This window comes from Asterias amurensis, chromosome 5, assembly GCF_032118995.1.
Source record: "Asterias amurensis chromosome 5, ASM3211899v1".
Taxonomy (NCBI): Eukaryota; Metazoa; Echinodermata; class Asteroidea; order Forcipulatida; family Asteriidae; genus Asterias; species Asterias amurensis.
The window spans coordinates 2,112,595-2,132,668 of record NC_092652.1 but is presented as its reverse complement, the minus strand read 5'-3'; the positions used below and the strand labels follow the sequence as shown (position 1 = coordinate 2,132,668).

The following is a 20,074-nucleotide window of genomic DNA, read 5'->3' as shown; positions in this document are numbered from 1 at the left end:
AGGTCTTCCTTTGACATCATTGAGGGTGCTGTTCGAGCGTGTGACATCATTAACAAGGGTCTTTTATTCCCATCAACACTCGACAAAAAGACACAAAAGTCTCATTCCAATTAAAGTATTTACAGATATTTTATTTCAACTTGCAGATCTATCATACTGCTTCCCTATCATACAACAGCAACCATGAAAATTGATTATAATTTCAACAAAAAGCAACTAGACTAACTTTCTTGATTTGTACAAAATGGCTGCATTACCCTCCATTCAGCAAACTACTCTTTAAGCCTATTCTGAACTGGTGGCTATGGCCATGAGTGTTGCTAAGGATGTCCCATACTTGAACGCATAACTAGCCCTCAATTGGGCAAGGTCTAACAAACCATTCAGAGTCTACATTTTACTTGCATGAAATTATATCAAACACCAAAGAAATAAATTAGCACGCATGATTACTACTCGTACATGTATGTGAGCAAAAACTTACAAATGTGATCACCACTTATACACTCGATTTACCAAAATGTGGTACCGATACAGTAGAATGATGAATTGTATGTAAACTTAATAAGATTATGTATTCAGTCTTGATGAGTTAACAAGTGGTGGTCAGATTCAGAGTCTTTTCTAAAGTTCAATTTAAAGACAAATATGATACATTGATGGAATGGTACTGTGACTTTTTTTTCCACAAAAGTTGGCAAAGCCATATTCAGCCTTGGGCATCGAATAAAGTAGACATTTGCTGATTTCATCTTGTTTTCCAATAGACCTTAAGCACATTTCATTTGAGTAGGGCGCGTCAAAGAACATTCCTCAATGGCCCATCCTGTGTGCCATGCAAATTCATCATCATTTTACCTCTATAATGGCAACATTATGATAGAGTAGATTTCGTTATTCTATCTTTGAGTACAGACCCTGAGTGATAGCTCTTGTGTAGGAACTAATTAAAAACTCCCCCTCCCATAGACGCGACCCATTAGTCTTGGTTCAAAGACCATGGTGTTTGCACGCACACACACACACAACCAAAGTTCAGAGATCTATACACACCGCACACTACGTTTGTAATTCTCTTCCCCAAAAGGTCAGTGGGGAAAATAACACAAGCCACAGCGCCCTCAATGTTTATTCGTGTAGAGTTTGCCCTGTACATAGATCTGAATGTTGGTTGTGTTTACACGCAAATGCCATGGTTTTGGTTGAAGTCTACCCACCCTTTTGTACAAATTGTATAAAAAAAACGCTGAACTTGTTGTGTTGGTCCGATTTCTATGTACAAGATGAAGGAACACCATCCTCATGTGTCACCGGTCATAATGGCTACAAACTCGTCCTCGTTGACTGTTGGGAATAAAAAACAACAGAGAAACATTGAGAAAACATTGGGTTCTGGTTTTAACTTTAATCTGCTCCATTTCCCAAGAACTTAAGCTTTGGCTCTATCATCAAGTTTGGATTGGAACATCAAACTGAGCACAGAACCTAAGCCAAGGTTTAAAAAGCCAACTTGATACAATATGTACACATATCAAGCACAGGTGTGTGATACTTGGAGGCAAGTTCCATGCCCGGGTCATTGCCTTGGAGCTCCCTTCAAATAGGCTAGGTGCTCCCTTCAAATGTTCCAGTTGGTTCAGGTTTTTCTTCTAGAGGTGCCATCACTAAGCAAAAACTGCCTGAGCCTAAAGATTTGGTTCAGGTTTTTCCGGTAGAGGTGCCCATCACTAAGCAAAAACTGCTTACGATTTCTGATTGTTTTTGTCAGCACAATGGATTCTTTTCAAGCAACAATTTAAACATGACACTCCAGGGAGTCTCATTTGACCTTAAAAATACTTACTCTCCCCATCCCCGTCCTTATCAAACTCATCAATCATCGCTCGTAGCTCTTCCTCTGTCATGTTTTCCCCAAGCTCTCTCGCTACACGCCTGAGGTTACGAAGGCTGATTTTACCCGAGTCATCGTCGTCAAATAAGCGGAAGGCTTTGATGATTTCCTCATGTGGGTCTCTGTCTAACATCCAGTCTGTCACTGTTAGACAAGGGGAATAAGAAAACATGTGTATTGCATTACACAGAGTACTGGAGCAACGGAGGCCAAGGCATCTGTTGACTTGATCTTGGCATTGGTGCCCCTTTTTAAGTTTCCCAAGATTTTCAAATGGAGGTGCCCTATGCAAAATGAAAATGGTCTCAAAGATGAAATTGTTCTGTGGTCAGAGAGTAGGAGAGTTGACAGTGTACTGACTGTGCAGACTGCTCTATGGAAGGGCTGTTACATTAGTCTTGTTATGCACACTTTCCTGAGCCTGGGTGTTAAAAAAAAAACACCGGAAATAAAAATTGCTCACTGCCACTTTTTGAAATGATTTCTTAAACAATTCACGCAATGAAACTCATTCTACATGAACCTACATTCCAAAATCAAAACAATTTGTTTTCCATTGCCTCATAAAACATAGGGTCTGTCATAACTCAAAATTGAGCCAAACAATATTGCTGGGACTGTCCAACTCTTTTTAACATGAAACTCGAAGCAGAAATGTGATTCAGGACTTCTTATGTACATTTTATAAGCAGAACCTCTTTATATAGCAGTGCTGGTTGACAGTACTTGGTCGTGACTTTATGAAAGTTTTAAAATTGTATAAAATTATGTTTTGGTTGATACTTACTGACTTCATTAAAGTCATCAAAGAATATTTTTCCGCTGTTGTCTTTGTCGTAGTCTCGTAATACTTTCAGAACATCGGCTTTCTTGACATCAAAACCTAGTGCCCTCATTGCCACCTGTAAAAAGGATACACAACTTACTAACTTTCATCGTGGTTCGTTTAGATTCTGGACTTGTAAAATAAGTTCTGGTCCAGTAAAGATTTTTTAGCTACAAGCCCTACAGTCTTGTGGTACTTTACCCTGAATTCAATCCCTATGGTAGACACCAAATATCCAGTTTATACCTTGAGTTCATGATAATCAATCGCTCGATCCTTGTCGGTATCAAATAAATCAAAAGCTTCTTTGATTTCTTGTTTTTGTTCTTCCGTCAGCTCCCGGCGCTTCTTTCGTCTTCCTTTATCCATACCAAAATCAGTTCTGTAAATAAAACAGTGGAGAAATTTACAAATGAGTTGCAATTTGGTTCTTAAATGTCAATATTGGTATTTCACATGAAGCTTCATATTTTAAAAACGGGAGTTCAAGTGAACATGAACAAATTTTATTTTGGTGAAACTTTTACTGAAATTGGAGAAGCTCACACTCAAGGGGAGGAATGCTTATATCTTCCGTTTTGGTTTTCTTTTTTGCATAATTTATCCATCACATGTTTGAATCAGACTCTGTAAATAACTTAGATTCATGAAATCAAAACATGATTTCCTAAAATGTCTGCACATTCTGGATAAAACAGGTATATTATTGTCCCTAGTCGGACTTCAAATTGAACACAAGCGAAATTATTAAATATATGCCTATACTTTCTGAGTACGCTCTAAAACTACACTTTCCTTGACTTTAAAAAATTGATTGATTATGAATTATAGCAGACTTTGACCGCACCACCTGCCGATGATGCCAACTACACTATCTGAATGACCATAAACTAGGTCACAAGTAAACAATGTTGTAATCCTAGAGCCAACCGTTGCTCTTTCGTTGCTTTGGCCCGAATGCACCTTACTTGAACGGTTTCCACTGAATAAAATAAACAACTACCATTCTATTCTGCACTGGCTGTACATAATTCTACAAATCTTTTTTGTAATTCTAATGTTAACATACTTTTCAACATTTCTTTAAAGTATTCTTAGAATAATATTTCTACATGATTTTCAGGGACCACAATTAACGCTTTTGCAGTGCACTGTTGTGCATTATCAATATTCAATGAATCAATAGGAATTTGTATTCTGATGAATTTGGTTTTGTTTTGCAATTGCTAAGGGGGGGGGGTGAAAACCTCAATAATTTCATCTTTTGGCATTTTGAGCCACAGTTGGCAAATAAGGCATACAAAAAGTACAACAATGGCATACAAAACACTGCATTTTGTTATACTCAATTCAAATTGCTTGCAGTCAAAAACAACCCAAATCTTCAAGTGAAAATATCTTGTTTTAGAGAATTGTTAATAAATCACAGCACCAAGGCACATTGACAACTTTACATTTAGAATAAGTAACTCTATCTTTGTTTGCAATGACACTTGAACTTGAAGAAGAAAAAAGGTCAGTTTTAGCAAGGCTAGATTTTCATGAAAATTACTACTACATATATTGTTCTCCTTTGTTAAAATATTAGCAGGATGTTTGTTTGGACTAAGACCAATTAAAGTAAGTAATTGCAAAATGTATATGAAAAACACACGACAACTTAGCTCGAGTACACTAGCTTAAAGCACCTAGGATAGAGTATTAAGTACTTAGCCCAACTTCTTATAAATGCTTAGCGCAAAGAATAGCCAAGCACAAAACTTTACACTTATTCATGCTTACTGGAATGAGGTAACCAACAAAAATACTGTTCTACATTATCATCTGCAACTGGTTTCCTACAAATTTGTGTTTCGCGGAAAAATTGTTAACAGTGATCATGGCAATAATAATAGGTGTCAGATTAATAAAAGGCTAATACCTCGTTGTATACAACCTAGATAAAATATTGAGCTAATAAAATTAATGCAATTTTGAAACCAATACTACAAACTATGTTTATACCTACATGAGTGGGTGGTTCTGCATTCAACTTGCACACACTACTTAATGCAATTCTATGGCTAGCAATACACCAAAATATGTTCCAGTAACTATCACACCATGAGCTGCTGACCAAAGACTGCCACAAACAGTGTCTTCACCCAACAAAACTTGTGAAGCAAATGCAACCGCAAACTTGCTGTTGAAAAGTACACACTGAACTTACTTCATTGACATAGTTGAGGTTCTGCGATGGTTTACTGTGTTGGCATCCATTCTATTTATTCTTTCAGTCCATAAACAAAATGAATGAATTGGAAGACAAATTTGTTTAGGACGGAAATTCACACGTAATGCTCTTGTAGAATTGGCATCATTTCAGAGAGCACCACACCTTACTGGTTATCATTACATAGCAATTGACCTCCTAAAAAAACACTTCATAGTTGTCAGAACAACAACGCTAGGGTCGTTTTATCCAAGTTCATTTGAGGTACAATATATTTCTGATAGTTTTGTTCAAACTACTTCATCAAAACTTTTTAATGTATCTAGTATAAACCTAAACAATTGTAGTAGCAACAATTTCAGTCAATAAACACTGCAACCGTTAACTAGTATCAACCTTGCGCAGCCTAAGCCAGCTAACTAAGGGTTACAAAGTTACAGTATGAACTTTATAAGACTTTACATCTGTTAGAGTGTTATACATTTTTGTACAAATACAATAAATACCTTTGTTTATTTTGTTTATTTATTACAGCTGTTCTTCAGGGTTCCTACTTGGGGCTCAGCACACACCACAAATAACTATAATGATAGGCTCCTATAGAGACTAGTTCTTTTCCTGCCTAGAACTGTATGGAGGTTCGTTTGGATATGTGCTTTTGGTGCTGTGCTTTTTTTTTCTTCTAAAATTTTTGTCATTATCGGTCATACTAGCATGACAGATAATGACAAAATTTCGAAAAAAAAGGAGTACAGCGCCCCAGTTACTGGGTCTAATTCGGCTATTGTTTCCATGAACCTATAGTTCTAGGAGCACTACACTAGTTGAGATAATCATAACCCTCTAGACTGCCGGGAGAGAAACCCTTCATCCTCCCGCAGGGTCAGGAGGGTTGAGAGTTCACACTCTCAACTATTTATATTATATCTATCTAGCTAGGAGTAGACTAGGAGGAGTACCTAGTTCTTAATTCATAAACTTACTAAGTTTACACACATTTTGAATTTAAATACTTTAATTTATATATAATAAAAAAAAACAAAAAAAAAAAACATGCATGCTCAACCCTTCTCCTAGGACCTAGAACTTGAGGTTCGTTCGGCTATCATCTCCCGTAACGCACTAAACCGGAGACGATAGCCGAGCGAACCTCATATAGTTCTAGGACATGTAGGAGTAGCTCAACTCCTGGTTGTCATGGGGGATGTAGTTGCGATAACGTAACCCTCCTGCCGACGGCGTAGCTACACCGTCGGCAGGAGGGTTACGTTATCGCAACTATGGGGGATGGAGAAAAGACATACTCACTTACAGTACACCAGACTACTTTCTTATGACACTACCAACTACCTACGGCAAATTATTTTAACAACTTACAATTACATACATACACCATGGACGATGGAGGAAGTACCGCGGAAGTATCTGCATACACTTTATTTGTATTTAATATTAAATTTAAATTTATCAATCAATACATTAATATTTATTTAATAATACAATTATTACAAATTATTATTTTTGTTCACTCCCAAATCCTTCATTATAAAATATAAATATAATAAAATAATTAATAATGTCATTAATTAATTAATTCGTATTATTAATTTATATATTATTATGTATGTGTACCAACTGTAGTACTAGTAATAGTATGGTCTGGTGGTATGCCTGAGAAGAGACAACCAACTAAAACCGTCGAGTTCATTAATATATAAAATGTGTGAGTGTTGTTTACATTACATTGTATTGTACATTTACATGTTACAACCTTACTGATAGTACTCTTGTCTTGTTACAACCAACTCGACCTCTCGATTATTTTGCCTAGCGTAAAGAAAATACGTTTGCAAATGGATGCAACCGATCAAGGCCATGGCCAGTGTTACTATGAGAACACACGAGTACCAAACTCACCTCAATGAAAGACTCATATCTCTTGAAAATGAAACGATTGTATTTGATGACTTCAATTTTAACCGCGTCGTCTGTGATAAGATTGTGGTGTTGTTTGCTCTGTTCAAAATGGCCGGCTAAAATGAAAGGTCAAATCGCATGCGCACGGGACGTAATCAATCAATCTCGCGCCGTCCTGCTGAACTCTTTTTTTTTTAAAGAAAAATACCATGGATTGCTCCATGAAAAGTACACAGCTCTTGGGAGCTTGCATGCTCGAATAGGATAACACTTTTTAGGGATACATCATCATCAAGGATATGAACTGGATGGACATCATTAATGGGCTAGGGGCTCATGGTAGAAACAATTGCAAGAGAGACAAAAACAGTAATTAAAAAACAGGTGGACAGGTGGATGTCCTCATGCTCTGTGGATGTTACCATAGCAATGGACCCTCTGTCTGATCGAACTATTTCACTACTCCTTTATATAGAAATGTTTACCTCCATGCTCATATATCTAAGTTTTTTGGGGAATACATTACGAGATAAATTCACTAACACCTTCCCTTTTGCGGCTGTAAATTTTTATACATATGGCAAAGATCGGCCTGGAGACCAGACTCAAACATTATGGGGATGCTCACAATTTGTCTCCCTCCATCTGCGCAAACCAGACTCCTACTTACTACTCTAATACTTACATACTGTTCAAACCATCTTTATTGAGAGTATAAAACTACAAGCAAATCCAAAACCCCACCCCTTCTGCCCAGCAATTGTTTTCTTCTGCAGTGCCTTTTTACATGGAAATTTTTTAAATATTAATAGACATTAAAAAAAAAACATTCCTCGAAAAAAATATGATTCTTTTGGAGGATGGCAATTCTAAACAGCAGAAGAACAAATTCCCTTCTGCATGCTCGCCCCACTTACTGGATGGCCAGGTGGCGCACCACGAACTTTCTGAGTGCACATGTATTTTGAGACTTCTTGTGTACCTGTTAATTACTAACTGCATGCATAAGCAAAAACAGATTCTGCAGGGGTACGTTGTCATGGGAAGGAAAAGGCTACATCATTAGGTTAAAAATAAGTGTGCTGAATGTTTATTGAAGCATCCATGCTTGGGATGAAAGTAATTAGGCCAACGTCAATCGTAAACAACAACCCTGACAAACGCAACGCAAGGTCAAACATGACATGAGCCCACACGTTGGCCAGCCGCACAATCACCGGGTTCACCATTGGCTGCTAATGACATCATTGTGCCAAGGTAAAAATAGCGGCGTTTTGATAGGCTCATATTCATGACATAATGTCTATTTTAAGAGCAGAGTAAAGAGCGATGTCGCAATAAAATGCAATAACGAACCAGTTTTCGTCATTCGATCTCAAAGTTTTGCTGGTGGAACTCGTAAAGAAGGGGCTGGAGAGCAACTCAACATCGAAGCAGAAAGCGCGTCTACCGTCCTTAAAAGACGGTAAAGCGACTGTCCAACTCGGACAAAAAAAGGACAAGGTAATGAACGAAACATTAATAACTTATAAAAGGCTCCCCTGTGACTGTACGTTTTTCAAATCAGCGTTGATAGGTGAAAGTTTTACGACCGCCGTTAGCCAGCAATAACTGAAGTTTCTTTTGTACTACACTACCAAAACTTTCCGCACATACTCAATATACATTCATAATGCTTGTATTTCCTTTTTGTTGAGTGAAATTAAAAAACATCGTCAAAAATGCAATTTTCTGCTCGGTACTCACTGTTGTTGTTTTTCTGCCGCATCGCACGTTTTTTGACTTTGTACTACTCATTCATTAGTCCTACAACTATTACGAGTTTCGTTCCGCCATAGTTGAGACGATAGCGCGACGGAACAAACTTCATAATTCTAGGAGTAATTTTGTACCAGTTCTAGGTGCTACTAGTAGTAGTAGTAGTACTAGTAGTACGAAGTAGTAGTTCATTGTTTAAAGTCATTGGACCCTTTCGGTACAGACAAAAAAAAAAGTTCACAAATAATTTACAGGGTTTACAGAAGGTAATGGTGAAAGACTTCTCTTGAAATATTAGTCCATGAAATGCTTTACTTTTTGAGAACACGGTAAAACAATATAAATTCTCGTTAGCGAGAATTACGGATTTGTTATAAACACATGTCATGACACGGCGAAAACAGGAGTGGGTTTTCCCGTTATTTTCTCCCGACTCCGATATCCGATTGAGCGTAAATTTCCACAGGATTGTTATGTTATATGTTGTGATACACGAAGTGTGGGACTTGGACAATACTGTTTACTGAAAGTGTATAATGGCTTTAAGGTTCTTTAATTCTTACAATTTTAACAACTACTTTCTTGATTTCTTCTTAAATTAGGTTGCGCAAACGCCCACAGTGGTCTGCTAAAAAGGGATAGACCCTCTTTACCGTGGATTCTCCCGAATCTATCATCAGTAAGTTCAGTTCAGAATGGAATCTTCCGGAGACTCAATTTGTAGAAACAGCCGACATGGCTTGCAGCGAGGCAGTAGTCAGCCTCGGCCTAAAGCCAGGCCAAACATGCAAAGTAGATGGCTTGATAACTCAGAGCAACCACCTTCTCCGAGACCCTCCGGCTTCAGACTTGGCTCAACAGGCTGCTCCGATCTCGAGCAGTCTTTTTAACCATGGTGAGTTTTAATATCATTTGTCTAGGACCCTTTTCGAAACCACAGCTTTGGCTCCATATTCGGCTTTACGCTAGCTTGGCCCCCGCGGTTGTTTTTACAGCTACTCGTGCTTTGCGTACCTGCTCAGGGATTCAGACGAGATAACGTATCATATTTCCTTAAGGTTCAATGCACTTTCATTATTTTTACTTTAAACTCACAGGTGATCCCGACCTGTCTTTCTGCGATGTTCTAGCAGACGCCATTGAGACAGAGTCGGACAAGCCTTCCACCGTCAATGGGGAAGAATTCACAGACCTCATGCTCTTCCCAGAGCTGCAAGGAGTCTTTGAAATTGACGACCTTCCGGTATTTCAAGACTTTCCTTTTGAGCCCTTGGGAGGAGTAGATGGCATGCTCAAGCCGCCGAGGGAAACGATCCCATCCATTGCTACGGTTGCCGATAGCAACGGTGAGATCAGCCCGGCTGAGAGCGATGCGTCTGTCGAACATTTCTTCAACACATTTACGGACCTAACCAGGTTTCTCGATAAACTTGTGAGTAATTCTCTGTTTGGTAATGATCCATTTAATATTATTGCTTTTTTCCCTTATTATTTTTTTACATAATTATTTAAATGTCTTGTTCCCAACTGATGCAATTTCAACTCAAAAGTTCTATATGCTGAATGATCAATTTGATTAATGATTTACAATCGAATGATTTTCATGTAGTATTCTTACCTTCTGAATTAGAAAATTATGACAAACAACTTCTGTGGTTAGGTGACAGTTATAAATAAATCACAACAATAATCAATTTTCAAAGAAACCACCATTGTTAAGAAAAACTGAATAATTCATTAACATATAACTGAATTATTCATTCATTAGCATATAACTGGCTGTCAATAGGCTGATGCAATAGCTGGTAACCATACACTTGAATGCACAAAATAAATGCAATGCAAAAGGTCAAAGGTTGTCCAATAAGTGATCAATATTCATGATGTGATCTCAGATTGCACAACCAGTTGCAATCTGCCTTTCTATTGTATGCTATTACTGAACCCTAGGTATTGCACAACACTTCGAAATCTCAAGTCAATAACCCAAATAAGTTTGTTGATAAACACAGAAAGGATTCATTATTCTTACAAGCAATGCGATAACAACTTATCAGTGCTACAGCACCATACAGAGAAGTCAATTTGTTAGGAAATGTTTATGTTCTGCAAATCTCATTTGATAAATGGCTGTGGCAATTCTCAATCGTATGACGATTCAAATATGGGAATACACTGGAAGTACAAAGCAAATGGTGGGTAGAAATTACAAGTAAAATTTTCCTCTGTAATTTTTGGCTTTAGCAGTAACTTTTTTGGCAGATCTAAATCACTTGAAATTTTTGTTTGCTTGTGAGTAAAAATTATTTTAAATTATTTTGAGTAAACAAGAAGCTTTTATTTGGACTTTGGAGGCAACGAAAGTACAATCATAACGAGCATTCCTTGTGTTTTTTTGGCAGAATGTCGTTAATGGCAGTATGTTTTGACTGTTGCAGAGTCTTTTAGGCCAAACTTGAATCCATATTTTCCATTGAAACTAAATCTATTGTTTTGTTTTGTTTTGTTTTGTAACTACAGGAGGAGGCTGGTCCATCTGATTTCAATGACGTGGCTACTTTCATCGCAGAAAGCAACAAACCCTTTGGAAATGATGCGGAACCTTCTGGAACTGCTACCATGACAACCCTGCCAACATCTGTTGGCTCTGAGACAGCAAGCAATGATGAGATTCGTGTCGACCCCACTGGCCCAACCAAAATGGAAAGTGAGGCCCCTCCCACAAAGAGGGCTCGCACATCTCACTCCAAATCCTCTAAAGCTTCAGCCGAGCAGAAGTACCGACACCGCCGCGATAAGAACAACGTGGCGTCGCAACGCTCTCGAGCATCCCGCAAAATGCGCGAGAAGAGTATGGCTGTTAAAGCTAAAGAGCTGGAGGCAGATAATGAGCGTTTGAGAAAGCGCATCGACGAACTTTCTGTAATTGCCGAAGAGGCACGAAAGTGCCTTGTTGAATCTCTGTCTCAGAAGTAATCTGGTTTAGTGGTTAACTAAACAGTGTAATCTCCAATTTCACTAACTAGGTCATTGTTTCAACTCACAAAACACACTTTGTTAAGGTGATTGCACAGGAACTGAGTTCCGAAATACATTTATTTTATTGGCGCTTAATAACTGTGTCATCTTGTAGTTTTACATCATTTTATTTCTGACTGGAATAAAATGATTGAGAATTACTGGACAAAGATGTGGTAACTGAATGTTGTAGGACGTTGGAGATTTTAACCCAGTTTTCCATTAACTAACAGATTACTCTGATTGCGGAAACACTTTTGAGGAAATGATTATATTTTGTAAAAAGGTAGGTTTAGTTTTCGCCAGGAACGTAGTTTCACACAATTATTTTATTATGTTCAAGCTGTTTTCACATATATACCAAGTTGTCAGATTATTTGTTAATGACACACATTATGCGACCTCCCTCAAAATAAGAATCACATTGGCATTGACATTAAAATTGTTACCATGAAAACATGTCATTTAATTACAAACAGCCACAGTTTGTTATCTGTTTTTTGTTTCTCCACATATAAAAACAAAGACAAAAGGCTGAATATTTATCATTGCCAATATCAATCCAGAAATATTTATAGTGCAGAAACAAATGATGTCCAAAATAATTATTAGTGGAACGTACAAAATGACTACCATGTTGATTTTTATTTTGTAGGAGCATTTCTCTTTGAGTTTTACATTTGGAGTTCAAAGAAATTGTAAATAAAGAGTGGACAATACACAACATAAAATTTCTATAAAAAAAAGGGTTGGATAATGGATAAATTTCAATTGATTGTGTGTGGAAACAAGGTATTTGAAACATCAGGTTTAGTCAATCTTAAACTAATTACTTAATTTGTTTTTTGGGGTGTGTAAGATAAAAATGTTCATTTACTATTTAGTCAGTTTACCAACTGTTTTAAAAATGTTTTATTTGAAAGCAAACCTGTACTCAGTTCTGTATATATTTTTGTTATAGTGTACATGTAAATAGTTAAACAAATTGTTTATTTTGGAAATTCTCTGGGGCACTCTTTAATTTTAGAATTATCAAGATAAACAAACATTGCTTAGTTGTCCTATATTTGATAGTGTAATTGATAATTGGATTGCCACTTTCCCATATCAGACAGTATTTTTTATAACTTCAGATCAATACTTGTAAAGCGAAAGATTTGTAGTTGCCTGTGAGCACTGAGTTTAGCTGGTATTGTTGTTAATTTGGAAATAAATGTTAAATAAGTTGATAAAAAATAATAAGATTGAGGATTGTGGTAACACCATATTTATAATCTTATAAATGGTGCTGCACACCGTGTCGGGGTGGGATAATACAGACTTTTATCATTCTTTTTCTTCAAAATCCAAACCTATTGTAACCTAACTGAGGCCCTAAGGGAAATTATTCGTGAACCTTCTGGTAAAAAGGGAATTTAAATCCTGATGTCATTGTCAAACCAGGGAATCTAACATCAGGACTCAATTTCATAGAGCTGCATGAAAAAAACAGGTAAAAACAGGTTTACCAACCAAATTTCCATATGAATTTCAGGAGAAGCAAACAAAAGCTGAATACCAGTAACAAGCAATATGCACCAAATTAAAATTTGGCTAGTAATCCTGTTTTTATCTGGGAAGAAATTTCATGCTAAGCAAATTTGTGTGCTTAGCAGCTCTATGAAATTGGGCCATGTAGTGGTAAATGAATTGATCCAATTATCAAAACCAATTATTCTATTACCGTAAACCTGCATCTCACTCTACTTTCTTTCACCATGCGCATTGTTTTCAAATAATACTAGTATGTCTTAGTACTGATGACATCACAGTTTGTTAACCCTTTTGAAGTTGAATATGACAAAATAAAAAGGGCTATGCTGGATGTCAAAAACTTGTAGAAGAATCGTATCTCATTTGGGGAAATAAACCGCAAAGTCTTTTGAAATAAATGTGAATAAATCGAGGTGAAAAACAAATGAGACCAGTCTGTGTGGCGTGGACATTTTTTACTTATTATTGAGAAGTTAATTGGATAAAAAAGAGATAATAAAATTATATAAAAGTGTCTTTGTCTGTTGTACTGGCTGCATGTTGAATGTCAATAAACTGCTCTTCTCATAACCACTGAAAGGACACTTGTTTTAAAAATTAATGGGAATATTGGGATCTGAAGAAGGATGATAAGGAGAACACACAGAATAATGTGGAATTATGTACAGTGGACTCGAATCATTCATAGATGAATGAAATTATTTTTCCTGACCTTAAAAAAAAGTAATGGCGTAATGTTATCTCCATTTTTATGAATCGCAAACTCGTTTGGTAAATGTTTGAAATCCTACGTAAATGTTTTAAATCATCTACTCAGTGTGGAAAGTTTAAACTTCAAAAGTCAAGATTTCAGATGGGGGTCGGGCATCTGGGGTGGGGGGGGGGGGGGCGGTTGCCCTATAACTTACTGGAAAGAGGTGGGGTGCACTTATTATAGGAAAAATTTCAGGCGCAAAACTATATTTTGTTTGTAAACCAACCCTTTTACCTAGTTCTGGGGTCATGCAATTATTTGTACTCTGATAATTTATTATACAACCATGGGGTTCTTTGCTTCGGAATCTTTGATAAAGTTAGGTTTTTGTAGTTGGTCAAATGTTTGGCTCGGGAAGTGCATGGATGCTTAATAAAACTGGTACGGGTGTTTCTTTCTTGGTTAATTAGAAAACATTCCAGGCGGCTGGGTCGACCCATGGAGGTGCTGGCTGACCTAGCCAAAATTTAAAAGAAATCTTTTGGAAGATTTCAAACTTAAAAGTTTATTTGTCCGAAACTATTTCTTATTGGGTTTCAAGAAGCTGAAAGACTTTAAGGTGTTTATTGTGATTTATGAATAGTTCATATGAATAAATAATTCGTTGTTATGGGAGTTTGCACCTGGCATCCCGGTTACCGCTCGATAGTCCGAAGGTTCGATGGTCCGAAGGTTCAATAGTTCGAAGGTCCGTTAGTCCGAAGGTTCGTTAGTCCGAAGGTTCACTAGTTCGAAGGTCCGACAGTCCGAAGGTTCGATAGTCCGAATGGCCTGTTAGTCCCAAAATAGGATAAGGTTAAATAATCCGAAGGTTCGGTAGTCCGAATTGACAATAAGGTTCGATAGTCCGAATTGACAATAAGGTTCGACAGTCCGAATTGACAATAAGGTTCGACAGTCCGAATCGACAATAAGGTTCGATAGTCCGAATCGACAATAAGGTTCATTATTCCGAATCGACAATAAGGTTCGATAGTCCGAATCGACAATAAGGTTCGATAGTCCGAATCGACAATAAGGTTCGATAGTCTGAATCGACAATACACACGCGCCATTGCCTGTGTAGACATTTTTTTGGTTCTCGCCATGGACGCGGTAACGATTTCACGTTCGAAAGCCGACGCGCAGAAAATGCACACGGTACCCATGCCAAAACCCGTGTATGTATGCGCGGCCGATCTTTAGTTATTTCAGTTATTTTAATTTTATATCTATGAACAAAACGAACTTCTTATTTAAATTTTCCTACGGTGTGCGTCTTTCGAACCTGATTATCGAACCTTATTATCGATTCGGACGATCGAACCTTATTGTCAGTTCGGACTATCGAACCGTATTGTAAATTCGGACTATCGAACCTTATTGTCAATTCGGACTATCGAACCTTATCGTCGATTCGGACTATCGAACCTTATCGTCGATTCGGAATAATGAACCTTCGGACTGTTGAACCTCGTTTTTGTTTCGAGACTATCGAACCTTCGGACCAACTAACCTTTTTTTAAATTCGGACTACCGAAACTTCGGACCAGTAAACCTTCGGATCGATAAACCTTCGGACTAATGAACCTTCGGACTATCGCATCAAATGTTCGGATTAACGAACCCTATTACATTTTCGGACTAATGAACCCCCTCTTATGGAAAATTTGCGCGTTCGGACTATTGAACCTTCGGACTAACGGACCTTCGGACTATCGGGCGGACCCCGGCATCCCATAGGCACGCATTTACGCCCTCTTGTGTCTGAAGTGCTATCCATGCATTCGCTCGCGCTTTCTGATAGATAGCGCAGTATTGCACAGTTTTATTGCTTTTTTACGTAATGGTTTAATAATAGTCAATGATGTAATGGTTTGGACTAGAGTCTGAACTCATGTCATGTTCTATCTAACGTTACAATGATGAGGACCAGTCTATAAGTTATGTTTTCTCACGTGATACAACACCACTTTGTTTACCTTTTGGATCAACGAAGCAAGGGCGGAGTGCGTCATCTCGTGATGGATAATAAAGGGAAGTATTCACACTAATAAAATAATTCGCAAACTGAAAACAATTTGCAGTCATTTAGATCTGTGAAAGTTGGGGGAGAGACAGCTGCGGAAGGCATTGAATACTTCCTCCAATTGTTGAATTGAAACCGCGTACATGGACATGTTAACGGGTCCCCCTTTTTTCTTACCAAACTGACGACTGTGACTGTGAGGACTTCTTCGTTTAAAAACTTAGTTAGCTGGGCAAAGGAAGGAGGACCGAGAAGGGAATTGGCGAAACCGTCCGATACACACAAGGAACCAGAACCTACAACGACCGGAGACAACTACCCGCCGTATTCAGGGATGTCGACCGCAGGGATCTCCTACCCAACGGCGCCCGGGACCATCGGAACTGGAGTCCCCACGACGCACGTTCAGCTAGCTGCCGGTAGGGCGGGCCTTGTCCCGGTACCCCATCAGCCATGTCAGCAACAGTACCCGCAGTTGACTAGTGCCCAGGTGCCACGCAAAAGTTTAATAGTTGCATATATTTTGTGGGCCTTATTTGGAATCTTCGGTGCGCATCACTTCTACTTAAGAAGGTACATTTTTGTTGTTGTTGTTGTTTTGTTGTTGTTTTTTGGTTGTTGTTGTCTTTGTTGTTATTGCTGTCAAAGGTTGTGGTTGGCCTTGCTTAGTGTTTTCACGAAAAACATAAAAATTATTAAAACAAATTAGGTGGTATTTAAAATCTGAAATTCAATTTTCCAATGTATTTTCCTTTCCCTTGCCCTACAGATATTTTTTCGGGATAGTTTACGTCAGTACATTGGGTCTTTGTGGCTGTGGATGGGTCATTGATTTCTTCAGACTACCTTGTCTTGTGAATGAGACAAACCAAGAACAAAATGATTTATTAGTCCGCTGTGGCGCCACCTTGACAACAAATCAGATAAACAACCACTACTTCATGAGAGATAGGTCTCTGGCTGATGCGTATGTACTTTGGTTTCCGTTAGGCATTTTTGGTAAGTTAAATACACGTCACATATAACTGTTTTCCCTTTTCCAATCATTGTTAATACTTCAATTTACTTTTCAACATAAATATAAATTTCAAAGCATACCTAACTAATGTTTTTTACAAAAGTCTCCGGAAAAAAAATCCACAAAAAAATTGTGAATTTTCAACTTTTAGTATGTGTATAAATGTACGAAATATATATAAATGTTCATCTGAGCTTTCTTTTGTACTAATATTTGTCTATATCTGTTTCATAAAGGATTTCATCACTTTTACCTGGGACGAATTGGCTTTGGAGTGATCTATTCCTTTACTTTTGGTCTGGGAGGTGTGGGCTGGTTGGTGGATTTCTGCAGGATCCCAAGTCTAGTTCAAGAAACTAATGACAAGTTAAGAAGGCTCCGGAATGGTGAAATGGTTGAACGAACTCTTGAATGCTCAGTTGCTGATGCTTACCAGTTAGCCTTCCCATTAGGTATGCTTGGGTTGCATCATTTCTACATGGGTCGAGTAGGCCAAGGTTTTGTGTATCTCTTCACCCTTGGCCTCGGAGGTATTGGTTGGTTGGTTGATCTGATACGGATGCCTTACCTTGTTGCGCGTCACAACAAGGAAGTACAGCAGGACCAAACCTGGTTACGTCACCTTGACGATGCTTACATCTATGCATTCCCTTTTGGTATCTTGGGATTCCATAGGTTTTATCTCAATGGTCCACTCATGGGGTTGTTGTACTTCTTCACTGCAGGGTTGTTCCTTTTGGGATGGCTCACTGATTTGGTTCGTATGCCTTGGCTCGTCAAGGCTGCCAATGAGAAAGAAGCCAGGCGCCAAGAGCTTATCAGTAACGATCGTGTGTATGTATTTCAAGCTGCTGGTAATCCTGTGCAGATTCCCTCAAACTATGGCGCTCTCTATCCGCCAGTTCCCTCTCAACCCCCATACCCAGTTCAACAGAACACGCACTATGTTCCCTATTTTAACTTCCCTAATAACCAATCTGACCAAAACTTTGCCATGCCTCCTCCGGTTTTACCAAATACATGTCCACCTGAAAATCCACCCCCTTATAGCATGGATGCATCCCAACAACCCGCATGCCCGCCCTCCTACCAGACAATCGAGTCCTCAAATCAAGCTTCCAATCCATCTGCCCCGTTATTACAACCTGAACAAAAACCTCTATGCTGAAGAAAACAAACCCATTCAGTTTTGGAAGCAGAGTTTATTTGTAAATTTTCTGGTATCTGGAAATTAAATTGTCATTAAAATAAAAACTGATAATATTATGATCATAAGTAACGGATGGATTTTATAAAACAAAGAAATAACTTAAAATTTGTTTGTAAAAATATTATCTGTGTGATCTATAAAATATGTATTGATATGATGTATGAAGTATCAGGTCACAAATTTACATACTTACAATAACCAGCTTACTTTGTTAAGTATCTCCAAATCAAAGTTGTATTGAGACTGTAGTGTCACTTCTGTCCTTTATTCAAATAGATAATCAGTGGAATTTTTCAGATAAAATTTTTGAGCGTCTTGAATTTGTCTTGAAAATTTGAGTGTCAGATAAAAAGGTTCATGTAGACCTTAGTGTTTTTTGGAGTTAGGAACTTATAGGAACATGTTGCCTTGGATCGGTCGTGTTGGTCTTTGAAAAGAGCTTATAACCGTTTGTTATAAAATGCATATGGTTAGAAAGATAATTTAAAAGTAGAATACAATGATCCACATAAATTTGCCTCAAAATTGCATGGTTTTCCTTTTACTTTGCGAACTAACAAGTTCGGCCATTTATGGGAGTCAAAGATTTTACTCCCATAAATGGCCGACCATGTTGGTTGGCGAGGTAAAAGGAAAACCACGCAATTTTGAGTGATACTTGTGTGGGTCATTATATTCTACTTTTAAAATATCTTTCTAAACATGCATTTTACAACAAACGGTTACTAACGCTTTTCAAAGACCAACTCGACCGATCCAAGGCAACGTGTTCGTTTAATACTTTAAACTGAGGCAGAACTGCTGATTAACTGCAGTCAAATGTAATCAAAAGTTTTAAAAGTTTTAACCAGTTACTAGAGATGATATTTTTATAAGTCTTCACAGTTTATAATCAGTTCTACCTTCAACTTGTAAAAGCCTTTTTGATAGTTTAATTTTTACACAAACTTTAAAACCAGTACAACAAAACAATATTTTTGTATAATAAGCCACTATTAATTTGAAAATTTGAATGATCTATCAAAGCTTATGGGCAATTCCATGGTCAGTCGCATTACACTTTTCAGTGTCATTTCTCGATCGTGGTGCTAGAAGTTCTGTGTGAGATATTCTTTAAAGTTTATAGACTGATTTGTACTTGACACCCAAGGCTTTGAATTGATAATATTAGAAATGTTGTGGGCTTTGTGCTCTGGATGTATAACGTTGTAAAAAGCGGTCAGTCGCATTACACAAAAAGGACATGGTAAAAAAAACACTTGTCACAATTCAAAAATCTCCTCTATCAAAAAGATTGTGAAAGTGTTCTATATGTAACACACAACTCTTACACATGAGTATCCAACAGGATAATTATAAATGGTCAGCAACTTGAACTTTTAGGTATACATGGCAAAACCATGGTCAGTCACATTACGGTCAGTCGCATTCATAGAGCTATATATAGCTCTATGGTCGCATTACAGTTTTCCAGGCAATGTAGCCACGCCTATATGGAGCCCAAGCCGAGTTCTGATTTGGCAAAATTTGGTTCATTCCTTGTCAACAACTAAAAATAAATTGGTTTCATATGTTAGCTATAACAGTGGAAAGAAAGTTGTGACAAAAACTGGATTTTTCGGTGTCATGTCCATGTTTGCTTGGAATTGCCCTTATGCTTCAATTTATAAGTCTTGCTATATTTTGTCAAGTCAATTTTATGAGGCATTTTCTTTTGATGTAGATTTTTAAACAAATTTTAACTAGCATAGTCTATTACTACAAAACAACCAATTATATACAACACTTCTTTGGTCATAATGTCACTGCTGACATGAAGTTACCTAAGGGCTAAATAATGTTCGTAATGTGCGAGTCTTACTGTAATTGTTTTGTCAAGTCAATTTTACAAAACATCTACTTTGGATGCAGTTGTGCTTAAAATTTATG

At 37.6% G+C, this 20,074-nt stretch overlaps 3 protein-coding genes across 5 annotated transcripts; 2 read left to right on the top strand and 1 right to left on the bottom strand.

The window, feature by feature from the left end:
• Nucleotides 1–148: 148 nt before the first annotated feature.
• On the bottom strand, nt 149–6,968 carry LOC139936893 (centrin-3). Of its 3 annotated transcripts, none has more exons than XM_071931702.1 (5): nt 4,927–5,080; nt 2,964–3,099; nt 2,679–2,793; nt 1,844–2,035; nt 149–1,344 (listed from the first exon to the last, which is right to left on the bottom strand). In XM_071931702.1, the coding sequence occupies exons 1-5, from the start codon at nt 4,974–4,976 to the stop codon at nt 1,301–1,303; spliced, it is 537 nt and encodes a 178-aa protein (XP_071787803.1). In that variant the 5' UTR covers nt 4,977–5,080; the 3' UTR covers nt 149–1,300. The 3 variants fall into 3 exon arrangements, with proteins under 3 accessions (XP_071787803.1, XP_071787804.1, XP_071787805.1); XM_071931703.1 differs by lacking the exon at nt 4,927–5,080 and adding an exon at nt 4,726–4,880 and having other exon boundaries at nt 150–1,344; XM_071931704.1 differs by lacking the exon at nt 4,927–5,080 and adding an exon at nt 6,847–6,968 and having other exon boundaries at nt 153–1,344.
• Nucleotides 6,969–8,197: 1,229 nt separating this feature from the next.
• On the top strand, nt 8,198–13,583 carry LOC139936891 (uncharacterized). The gene is made up of 4 exons (XM_071931699.1): nt 8,198–8,349; nt 9,207–9,499; nt 9,702–10,036; nt 11,125–13,583. The coding sequence occupies exons 2-4, from the start codon at nt 9,340–9,342 to the stop codon at nt 11,578–11,580; spliced, it is 951 nt and encodes a 316-aa protein (XP_071787800.1). The 5' UTR covers nt 8,198–8,349; nt 9,207–9,339; the 3' UTR covers nt 11,581–13,583.
• Nucleotides 13,584–16,050: 2,467 nt separating this feature from the next.
• On the top strand, nt 16,051–18,632 carry LOC139937231 (uncharacterized; the record flags this gene model as incomplete). Its single annotated transcript, XM_071932317.1, has 3 exons — nt 16,051–16,490; nt 16,687–16,916; nt 17,172–18,632. Coding segments are annotated over 3 exons (1,602 nt in total), but the record flags the coding sequence as incomplete, so codon positions are not given.
• Nucleotides 18,633–20,074: the final 1,442 nt, after the last annotated feature.